The sequence below is a fragment of the Miscanthus floridulus genome, chromosome 3 (genome assembly GCF_019320115.1).
Source record: "Miscanthus floridulus cultivar M001 chromosome 3, ASM1932011v1, whole genome shotgun sequence".
Lineage (NCBI taxonomy): Eukaryota > Viridiplantae > Streptophyta > Magnoliopsida > Poales > Poaceae > Miscanthus > Miscanthus floridulus.
The window spans coordinates 86,571,297-86,583,486 of NC_089582.1; the positions used below are offsets into that span (position 1 = coordinate 86,571,297).

The 12,190-nt window shown below is 44.8% G+C and overlaps 1 protein-coding gene across 1 annotated transcript; it reads left to right on the forward strand.

Moving 5' to 3' along the window:
- Positions 1-1,045: 1,045 nt before the first annotated feature.
- LOC136543978 (uncharacterized) lies at positions 1,046-2,336 on the forward strand. Its single transcript, XM_066536282.1, has 2 exons — positions 1,046-1,597; positions 2,220-2,336. Exons 1-2 carry the CDS (start codon positions 1,046-1,048, stop codon positions 2,334-2,336), a joined length of 669 nt encoding a protein of 222 aa, XP_066392379.1.
- Positions 2,337-12,190: the final 9,854 nt, after the last annotated feature.

The window sequence follows — 12,190 nt, forward strand, 5'->3', positions numbered from 1 at the left end:
CTTTGAATACCAAAGTTGATCCACATAAAATAATCTTCAACTTTGCTTTTTGCCTTGATCCCAAATTCCAAATGGATTTTGAAATAGACAAAAGGGGCAAAAAGGACTTTTGTGATTTGAATTTGAATTCAAATTTGATTTGTTTTCCTTTTACTTTAACTTTGATTTTTGACTAGTAACATGGCCCATTAGGGTTATTTGAGTCAAATGACACATGACCTCACATGATCACATGAAATTTGACCCTTGTGGTCATGATCTTTATTTAGGGTTTTGAATCACATCACATGAAATAACAACATTATGAAATAAAGCTTATTTAGTGAATGCATTCAAAATTTTCTACTTTATGAATGCTTTGCAATGCACATGATGACATGTCAAGTTTTGGTGTTAGGTCAAAACTCCAGAGGTGTTACAATGGCCAGATAAAACTCTGCCGATCTACATCGTCGCCACTTCTCGTGTCGTCAGCACGGCTCTTGTTGTCGAACGCGAAGAGTCCAGGCACGCCTACAAGGTGCAATGTCCGGTATACTTCATCAACGAGGTGCTTAATGAGCCAAAAACTCACTACCCTTAGGTACAGAAGCTGTTATATGCAATTCTGATTACATCGTGAAAGCTCCGACACTACTTTGAGTATTACAAGATCGTCGTGGTTACTGAGTTCCCTCTAGGGGACATTCTCTGCAACAAAGAGGCCAACAGCCGCATCATTAAGTGGGCTATTGAGCTCAGCACTTACTCCATTGAATTCAGAAGCAGACCTACCATTAAGTCCCAGGCGCTTGCTGATTTCATCACTGAGTGGACCGAGATCTAAGAACCCATTGCCGCCACTTGCCCCGAGCACTAGGTGATGTATTTTGACAGCGCCCTTAACATTAGCGGTGCCAGCGCAGGCATTCTGTTCATTACGCCGACCAAAGATAAGCTCCGCTATGTCCTCTAGATACACTTTCCGGCCTCCAACAATGCCACAGAATACGAACCATGTCTCCATGGTCTACGAATAGCTATCAAGCTCAGCGTCAAATGACTTATGGCGTACGGGGACTCCGTGCTGGTTATCAACCAGCTCAATAAAGACTGGTCCTATTCCAGTGAGAAGATGGATGCATACTGTGCCAAAATTAGGAAGCTTGAAGGGAAGTTCTACGGTATTGAGTACCACCACATGGTACGAGATCAAAATCAACCAGCCGACCACCTCTCAAAAATAGGTTTGTCTCACACTGCGGTTCTACTAGGGGTCTTCATGCAAGATCTCCTGGTGCCATCCATTAAAGAAGAAAAGGAAGTTGAGGAGGTTCCCTCTGTCGAGCAGTTGGTACTTGCGGTGCCTTCGCCGGTGGCCGATTGGAGGGAGAAGTTCATCAAGTACCTCACCAACTCTGAAGTACCCGCCGACAAGACCGGCACCGAACGCCTAATCCACCGAAGTAAGCACTACATGTTGGTAGATGGTAACTTGATGAGGAAGAGTGCCAAGGATGGGGTATTGCAGAAGTACGTCCCTCAAGACGAAGGAGTGAAGCTACTTCATGAAATTCATTCTGGTTCCTATGGCAATCACGCGGCCTCAAGAAACCTGGTTGGCAAAGCTTTCCGAGCTGGCTTCTACTGGCCCATGGCTATCTCTGATGCAGAAGACCTCATCCGGTGCTGTGAAGGATGTCAGTTCTTCGCCAAGCAAATACACGTACCGGCACAGGAACTGCAGACCATCCTAGCTTCTTGGCCTTTCGCATGCTGGGGACTGGACATGATTGGGCCTTTCAAGCCAGCGCTAGGAGGTTTCAGGTATGTATACATCGCCATTGATAAGTTCTCCAAGTGGATCAAGTACAAACCGCTCGTTTCAGCTACTGCAAAGAAAGCAGTCGACCTCTTTGAAGATATCATACACAGGTTCGGTCTCCCGAATAGCATTATCACCGACCTCGGAACCACATTTACCAGCCATCATTTTTGGGACTTCTGTGAAGACCGGTGCATCTCCGTTAAATATGTTTTTGTTACTCATCCTAGAGCTAATGGCTAGGTTGAGCGGGCTAATGGTATGATCCTTGACGCCCTCAAAAAGAGGCTATATCAGAAAGAAGAAAAGCATCCGGGCAGATGGCTCAAAGAGCTACCGGCTGTGATCTGGGGACTGCACACTCAAGCTAGTCGCAGTACCAGTGTGTCTCTATATTTTTTGGTCTATGGCTCAGAGGCCATACTACCAGCAGATATTGCCTTCTGAGCACCCAGGGTGGAAAATTATGTTGAAGCACAAGCCACGGCTGTTCGGACAGAGGACATTGATCGGGCTGAGGAAGAACACCTGATCACCTGCGTCCGCACAGCCAAGTATCTAGAAGATCTGCGAAGGTACTATAACCACAACGTAAAAGGCCATTCATTCACCGTCGACGACCTTGTTCTCCGTAGAAAACAAAAGACCGAAGGGTTGCACAAGCTTTCTTCCCCTTGGGAAGGGCCCTACATCGTCAAAGAGGTCACCCAACCAGGATCTTATCGCTTATGTGACTTAGATGGGATTGATGTTCCAAACTCATGGCACATCGAGCACCGTATACGTTTCTACCCTTAAAACACTCCAGATATGTACTCTCCATTTTATGATGAATAAAGTTTTGGTCTCCATAATTTGTCTCCGTTTTTCCCATTTAACTTTCGATCTTCGTGTACGATCGCCGAGCATTACAATACTCCATAACGATCTCCAAAATCGCCGAACGGTTTTATCCAAAATCGTCGAATGATTTCTCCAAATCGCCGACCACGATTTCGCTGAATAAAGTTCTCCAATCTCCAAAATCTCTGAACGATTCTCTCCAAAAAACACCAAATAATTTTTCTCCAAACACGTCTCCTCCAAATCACCAACGTGTCTCGCCACATGTTTTTTCTCCAAAACGCTGAATAATTCGCTGTAAACCTTTAAAGATATTTCACCGATCAACGAGTAGCCTAGTTTCTTTTCTGTTCTCTTCGGAGAAGACCCAGCCTCTGATCTCTCCCTACATAAGCCATGGGTGGTCAGCTATGGTTCCTTGGTCACGCCTATTTTTCCTTCACGTGCACGGGCTCTGCGCTCGACGTTATAGATTATGGGCTATCCGAGGCCGAGAGCTCAGAGCAGAATTTATTGCTCGGTCTCCGTTTATGACATCTACAGTCATTTTGATATAGGCCGAGCAGCATACGTTTTGCTTTTTTCTCTATGGAGAAGACCCAGTTTCTGATCTCTCCCTACACATGCTACGGGCTCCACACTCTACGTTATGGGTGGTCGGCTGTGGTTCCTTGGTCACGCCTGTCCCCCCTACATGTGCTCGGGCTCCGCGCTTGATGTCATGGACTATGGGCTAGCTGAGGCCATAGGGGTTAGTAGCAAACTAACTACTCGGACTCTACTTATACTCCATATAAATATCTTATGGTCATAACTATGATGATTTTTTTGCTGAAATACAATCTAACTGCATACACATGCACTTTATAACATTTATCGTTTATATAAGTGTTCTTGCGCTTTCGCACGTTCTGCCTACTTTGCGTAGAAGTTATAGAGGATATCAGCCAAGCAAATCATTGGGCTACATCACTACCATCCGTCTCACCAAACAGATCTATGTCACTGGCCAGTTTCTTCGTTGCGTCCTCCACCTCATCCTCCAGCTTCTGGGTCTCCACATCGCTTAGTCCTTCGGCGAAACCGCCCCCTATCGACTGAATGTCGATGGTTGGGTAGTGGGACTGAGCAACCATAAGGACATGAGTAGCAACAGTCATAATAGCGTCGTGGTTGAAGATCTTGAAATTCTCCCATGCTGCCTTGCACCTCTGGATGATGGTATCTGACCCTTGCCTCCTACCGTCAAGTTGGGGTGCCGTTTCTGGGTCGACGTAGTCAAGCACCGGTTTTATTGCGGTAACTACAGCATTGAAGTTGTCTTTTTGGACCTGGGCTTCCTGCACCAGCACATCAACTTGTGCCTTGGCTTTACGGCGATAACCTACAAACGTTACAATGTTCCATCATACTAGAAAAATACTTCGGCAGTAATACTGACCAGGAGGTATTCACCTTTCAGCTCCTCGGCCAGTTTGTTTGCTCGCTTTGACTCTTTTGCTTTCTCTTGTTGGATTTGCTCAACGGTATTGCGAAGCTAGCCGAGCTCCGCATCTCGCTCTGCAAGCAAAATATTTATCACCTAAAAGATGGTTGTTCAACCAAATACAAAGTATATTCATCGATAATCATACCCATGTTCTGATCGGTTAAGCTTTTCAGCTCCTGGTTTTTCTTTTCCAACTGGTCGGAAGTATTTTTTAGTTGTTCTGATGCAATGGCCAGCTGCTTGGTTTTCTTCCATAGCTATTTGGATGCTGCTGCCAGCTGATCAGATTTCTTCTGTAGCTGCTTGGTTGTAGCTACCAATGCTCGGACAGAACCCCCTTCTAATGTTCCAGGTCCCGCGAATTGGACTCTGCAAGGTCTCTCTCGCATCGGGCCCTCTAGATGTTCTTCTCATATAGGTTCATTGCCTCCCAGAGTTTCTTGTTTTCTTCAGCAAGGGGTTCCATCCTCTTTATCAGTTGATGCCGCTGCTCGGCTATACGTGTTATACCCTGTGGATATACAATGCAGTGATGAACTTCGATCTCCAACACCATTTATTAATATTATAGTTGCAGTACTAACCTCGATTGGAGTCATTACTCCAGCTACCGCGGATCTCAGCCTCTTCATCTCCTTGGTGGTGTTTTCTTCCTCGATAACTACCACTTCTTCCCTGTGTTTTTGGATAATCCAGATGGACTAGGGTTGAGGTTCGGGTCGCTCGATCTCCTCAACCTCATCCTCTTCCACCATCGCTCGAGGCACTACTAGGGGGCTCTGTGGCCGGACAGCGGCTCCGACCATTCCTGGCGTAGCTACGGGCGGTACAATTTGCTCCTCGGCCGTCGTTGGAGTTGCTTCCCTAGCCTCCGGTGCATCAACAACAGCTGTAGCTTCCACGCCCAAAGTACTGACGGTTTTAGTCGTAGCCTCGGTCGCTGTCGCCGACGTGCCTGTTGTTTGCGCCAATGGTTCGCCATCACCGGTACTGCCGGCAGCGACAGCCGACCTCTCCTCTAGTTGCCGAGCACTCGGGGACTCCGGGACAGGAATAGTCGATGTTGTTTCTACCGCGGCTGCGGTCCTCGGTGTTGCTCTGCATAATATCGGCTTATCGGTATTCAAAAGAGGTCAAGGAACAACATTACTACTACAAGACAAATATACTCATGGTTTGGTCTTCTGGTTCAACTTCTGAACCGGTGAAACCTGCCTGATCCTCTAGGTGCAGCTGCGTGGTCCACCTCAGTGCTCTGCTGGGGAGGTTCCTGCTCTTCTACAGAAGACTGCTGATCCATTTAGTGTTCTGGAGCCCTCTCCACATGCTTCTCTAGGGTTACTCCTGTTTGTTGCTCGGGGACTCCGGTAGTCTGCACCGCCGGGACTTCCGTCATCGGTTGTGTAGGAATTTCTTTTGCTCTGTGAACGGGGACTTTAGTGCGGAGTGGTGGCTCCTTCGAGCTCGGTGGACGCGCTATCAGGTCTTCATCATCGTCAGACCACTCCAACATTATAGTCTAACGCGGTCGAGTAGCCTGGTCATCACCAAGCGAGATGCCGCCCGGTTTGTAGGAAGTGGTGCCCGCCGTCTTTCTCCTCTTCCGAGCTGGCTCGTCTACCGCTAGCCCTTTCCCATGGATTTTCTCCGACACTGGGGACGCATTATCCGACGAGGTGCTTAGCCCCTCCTCTTTAGGCTGCGACGGTCGGTGGCCGTCTACTCCCATTGGCCATTCACTCCTCGGTACACCAGAGAAGTATACGGCTCTAAACTGCGAGTGGATCTTTTTATAGGTGAATGACTCTAGATGTTTGGAAATGACGACAGATTAAAAGCATCAGGAACATAATGCTGAGATGTTTACCTAGGGTGGCTGGTTACGACAGTTAAAGGGTTTTGAATATGCTAGCATGTTGAACGAGACATGTGAAGTGAACAGCTCTGTAGCTCGCTCTTCGATAGCCTCCTTCAATAGCAGATCCGGTTTCTCTCAGGTACCGTCAGTTCTCCCTTTGAATTCAAAGGCAGGATGGGCTCTCTCCTTGGAGGGTTGAACATGGCGCGATATAAAACTCGCTACTACCAATTCGCCGTTGATATTCACACCTCGGATTAAGTCAAGAAGCTCTTTCACTTGGGCCATATCAGCATTTCTTGGCATCTCTGACTAGCTCTTTTGGTTCTCCGGGATGTGATCAGGGTCACAGTGGATGGCTGGGTCAGTCTACCTTATGTAGAACCACCTTGCATTCCAATTTTTCAATGATGTGTTCAGTGGCACATTAAGATATTCACCTGCCATTCCGTCACGCAGTTGAAGGTATACTCCGCCGACCACCTTGGAACCTCCACCCCCTCTCTTCTTCAGCCAGAATAGATAACGAAAAAGGTTGAAGTGGGGAAGGATACCAAGGAATGCCTCACAAAAATGGATAAAGATAGAGATGTGAAGAATGGTATTTGGGTGGAGATTGCATAAACTGACTACCCATAGCTCCAACAAATCCCTAAGGAATGGATAAATAGGGAATCCCAACCCACGCCAAAAGTAATCTTCAAATACCACAACTTCGTCGGTATGAGGTGTTGGAAAGGGCTCACCGAGGGTCGGCCACCATCCGACAGTCGCGCGGTCAGGAAGAACGCCTGCCTCAACTAGTCTGCTTAGCTCTGCCTCTCTAGTGCATGATGGCACCCACTCTTCATCCCTCCAGGCCTCAGTGCCCGCTTTCTTCGGGCTCGTCTTCTTTGATTTCACGACTCCCTTCTTCGGCGCCATCCTTGAGAGATAGATTAGGGTTTAGCGGCAGAGGCAGATGTGCCTGTGAATCTGGAAATGCGGGAGTATGGGAGAAAGACAAAGTGGCAAGGGTGGGAGTGGGGACTGCGGCGGCGCAGTTATAAAGCACTTTCCCCACCCTTTTTTGCATCTGAGGGTTTTTGGGAAACCGTTCCCGCGATCTGCAATGCTCCGAATTCTCCAACGCAGTTTAATGGGTCGCAACCATAGCCCATGTCATTCATTTATCACTGCCATTTGTTGTTACTCACCGAATAACCGCCTATTTCTCCGCAATTTATCGAGGCTCAGTAACCATTACTGTACAGCCGTTGCTCTGATTTTTTCGCCATGGTTTGTTTGATCTGGTATATCCGCTTGCAGAACAGGGACTGGCTGACTACTCAACTGGTCGTCTGTTATTTCTTCTACTTTGGACCCTGGCACCACATGACTATGCCATCTACTGTCAGGCTCAGGGACTAAGTGGGCACACTTCACCTTGCGGTGAATGTGCTTGATTTTTTTGGAAGACTCTGTTACTCTAGAAACCGAAGAAGATCATCTCCTTTCCTCGTGGTCGGATTCTAAGTGGGCACACTTGGTCTACTAAGAGGAAATTTTCAATTCTAGACTTGAGCTCCTTACACCCTTATGGCAAGCCATGCTTGGGGCATGCTACTCGGTGATGGTCCACGCTGCTCGGCTATGATGCATGCTGCTCGCCAACTGCTCACAGCTGCTCGGTGACTCATCATGGTGGTCGGACCATGAGTTGGACTGCTCGGCTTTGGTTCGTACCTGCTCGGACAAGCTCAAGATGGCACTGCACAACGGGTATAAGGTGCTCGAGGACTAGCTGTGGGGGGTACGACCCTAGATACCCATGGCAGACCACATGGGCTATGCCCCTAGGGGTGGCCCAGCCCACAAGAAGAAGCCTTGCGAGGCACGACTCTGCTCGGCGCCTTCCGCAAGACATCGGGAAGATATCCTGAAGATACTACGAGATCTGTTAGGATATGTATGATTCCAAGATTCCTGTAATCAGTTATTACTTTCTGGTTATTTCTTAGATCTAACTAACTTGTAACCCTGCCTCCCGGACAATATAAGACGGGCAGGGACCCTCTCTAAAATCACGGCATATCATACGATAGCTAATACAAACTAACATACCATAGGAGTAGGGTATTACGTCATACTGACAGCCTAAACATGTCTAACTCATGTGTCTCTGTTGCCTTCTTGTTCTTGATCTCGCGCTCCTCTACCGATCAATCTACCTTTGTGGGATATCCCTTTGAGGACTGCCGACGATAATCTATCGACACTCCTTCACCTTATTCTTTATGTTCCAAGTTCCCAACAATATTTTTATGAGCTCCAAATACTTTATTTGGGTTCATCATGTTCCAAAGTGTCTCTGAGAATTTTCCCCCAATTTTCGGAGGTCTCGGAGTATTTTTCGTGGCTTAAATATCAATTCTGGACTTTTCTAGAATTATTTTATCCACGAAATTAATTAATTCCGAAAATAATAAATCTCTCATTTTTTTCCAACACTCAAAGCCCATGTGCAATAATCCTAATAAATCCTAAAGGCCCATGCATTTATTTACTAATGGGCTTTAATGATTATTTAGGCCCATTAGTAAATGTGGAGGGTGTAACATCAATTAGTACCATATCGCTAGTTGATGTGGATATGGGGAGTTTTTCTCCCTATATATATCAACCAACTTCTTGGGCAAAGCATACCAAAACTACCGTAAGGAGAGCCTCTAGCTTGGGAAATCCCTTTGTAGTAAATTATATTTTTCTCCTCTTTCTCTCGCCATTGCCATCGCCGCCATCGCTGTTGTCGCCGCTGCACTACTCGTTGCCGCCCCGTCGAGCTATATGTCATCGTTCTTCTACTCACTGCTTTGTCCATGAAGACACGCCACCGCCACCGCTGGCACCACCAGCTACTTCATCACCGTTCGCTACACCGTTGCCGAGGTTCGAATCGAGGTGATGAATCTGTCAACACCGTCTACAACTGACTACTGCCGCGAGCCTCGAACCATGGTATGAAGCTACTCATCCTCTCAATTGTTTGATTGGAGTCATCTACAAGTTCATCAACTGGAGCTGTTGTGCCCGACGCTGCCCATTGGTGGCCAGCGGACCAAGGCCATGAAGATCGTGAATACTTGCAGAAAGTCTAGAGGCCCTGCCGGCTGTCGCGGGACCGCTGATGGAGGGGCATGACCAGACGAAGCTCTCACCGCTGGCTCTTCTCATCATCTAAGGCGAGCATGCTGTCATCTGTGCCTGTTTGTTCGTCTTCAGCTATGTTCATGCAAAGCAAGCAACTGCCTCCTACCTGTTCTACGAGTTGTCCTGTTTGCCATCACCAGCAGCAATCAAAGGCCAAACCGGCTATCAGTTAAGCAAATAGCACTTCCCTGCAAGCACGTGACCGGCCAAATGAACAAATGATATGTCCAAGCACAGTACGTTATACTTTTCTTCGAATCCTCTTCTCTCCTTGATAACCCGATATCTAAAGCTAATTTCGTCAAAAACAATCCATCCTACACGTCGATCTCCTATATCCCTTCGATCTATTTATTTTTATGCTTTATCGTGTTCCTTCCTTTTGTCAATCAACTACACTCCATCTCATGCAGCTACAAATCGATCACCCTGTCCTTGCTACTAGCAAGCTACATCATGCAGCATGCAAACGAGGACCCTGATCAATAGTTGAAGGTCAGCCGCTCCATGCATTGATTCTTTCGCCCATGATGATAATCATCTTTATCTTTAATCTATCGTTTGAACGGGAAGTACCAAAAATATCATCTTTGCCAAATAATCCTTTCTAAACCTTAAACTCTTGATATATTTATCGTTTAGCTCCGATTTAGTTTTTTCTTGTTGCGTTAAGCTTGTGTCGATGTAATCAACAATTTAGCAGCGAAGATGATCTGCCACCTGTTTCATTGTTTATAGATAAATATTAATTAATTTGATTAATGTATAGGCAACGAGTTTTCTAATTTAAAAACAATATAGGTGTCACAATTCAACATTTTATATGCAAATATTTATATGGTATAATTAATTACAATCACCAGTGTGTTTTTATATTATAATAGTTTGTTTAGCTCGAATCCACGCCACAAGCAATTCAAGTAGGTGCTCTCTTTTATTTTGGCAAAGATAAAATCTTACTTGAATTATACGATAATATATGTTAGTAAAATATGGCTAGTTTAACTTAGCTTTCAAAATAAAATATGATTTGTTTTACTTTAGTTTTATAATTCGAATCTAAAGTTGACTTAATTTCTATTATCTATAAAATATCTTATATATGTTTTTATATAATTAAAATACATGAAGCTAATAGTTTTATGAGTAGATCTTTCAGTAGATGTATCTTTTTCACCGTAGCTCCGATTAGTGTGCTTTTCGCGTCTGTGCGTTCGTAGCGAGACGTAGATTCATTTTACAAACTTTTCATCTTGATTTTATGTTTGGTGTACTGTTCTAATTTAGATCTATTGTTGCTTCGTGTATGATTGTACGGATGTTTGTGTGGTGCTTTATGATTACGTCCAGTCGGTGAGATATACGTGGTGATCAAGAAGAATAAGAGCGTTGAAGATTAAAGCTTACCGAAGGATCGGTGTTTAAGGCAAGTATAGCATGGAACCATCCTTGTTGCCTATTCACTATTAATCATTTAATCCATACTGCATGTGTCTACCTTGACTGCCACTAAGGATTTCTTAGTACTTTGTTACCCTGTACCTTGATACCTTTAGGTTATTGCATTGGATAGTATGATGCTAGTGCTCAACTACAACCATGATCTTGTAACTTGACTAATGGTATATGCAATAAACATTAAAAGATGCTTTTTAGCAACATGGAACAAGGGGGCTAGAGCATTGGGTTGTTTTATGGTGCTCTAGATTTCTCTCCCTAAGGACTTATCTGTAAGTGATTATTCGGGACTTACAGTACAGCTGTGAGGGCTACATAGCTCTGGCTTTAGCTCAGTATGAGGACCTTTTCTAGCTTGTTAGTGGTTACCTTTATTGGCATAAGAATGGCTTGCCGAATCGGGTATAGGACAGCATCTACTTTAATGTGTATAGCCGTAATGGAATTGTGCCATTCGATAGGGAGGTTCCTATATCTGTTTGCCGAGTGAATCTAATGGCCCTAACTTGTTAGACGAACCTTTGAAAGGCTTCATAGTGAACCCTGCCGACCTTTCTTGGAAGTCGGTCAAGAGATTAGCTACCTCGGGCGAAAGGGTAAATCACGACTCACAGTGAAAGTGTACAACCTCTATAGAGTGTAAAACTAGTATATCAGCCGTGCTCACGGTCACGAGCAGCCTTGGAACATTTACGGAATAGATGATCAATAATGGTTAATGATGATGAACACTGATGATGAAGATGCTCATTAATGATTACTGTTTATGCTATTCATTATTCATGCTTATCTGATCATGTGTTTATGGGCTTATGATAAACTTGTTGCTACTCCTATGCTAAAATTATGACAATTAAAAGCTAATCGCAGTTAACCAGTGTCAGCCTTTTGAGCCTCATGAACCCCATGTTATATTTGTTGAGTACGATATGTACTTACGATTGCTTTACTTTTCAATTATTTGGATAAAAATCCCAGATGGGTACCAGATTGCTAGAGTTTGAAGAAATTAGGCTTGTGATTAACCAGTCAGTTGTCCTTGTGGATTTAGAGTATTCGCCTGAAGATCAGAGTTGTCTTTCCGCTGTCTATACTCTGAGGTTATATTCTTTATACTAATACATTATGTAATTAAGCATTGTCTAATGATATTACCCTTATTTGTAGATATATATGAGATTTAACTTCCTAGGCTCACATATGGTGTGTATCTGGTTTTGTTCTTAAAATCGGGTGCTACAGAGTGGTATCAGAGCAATGCTGACTGTATGACGCAAGCCTAGTAGAAACTGGTCGTTTTAAGATTTAGAAGTTGCTATAAAATCCTTGCTCTATGAACCTTGATATTTTCTTCTCTACTATATCTCTATCCTTGATATTCATCTCTACCTTGATGCTTATTTTAAAGTCTTTGTTCTCATCTTCACCCCTTGATTTGATATGCTTTTAGAACTGTTCCTCATCACCTTCTTGCGTAATCTAAAGACAAGTCTTAGGATTGTTACCCCTAGTACAATGAGGACGATAGTATCGGAAGTTGAGTCAATGA

Excerpts from the sequence above, each read along its gene's own strand:
- LOC136543978 (XM_066536282.1), top strand. The coding sequence starts at position 1,046 with ATGGCGTACGGGGACTCCGTGCTGGTTATCAACCAGCTCAATAAAGAC. Across the intron at positions 1,598-2,219 it reads ACGCGGCCTCAAGAAACCTG|AGGCCATACTACCAGCAGAT; the intron begins GTTGGCAAAGCT and ends TCTATGGCTCAG.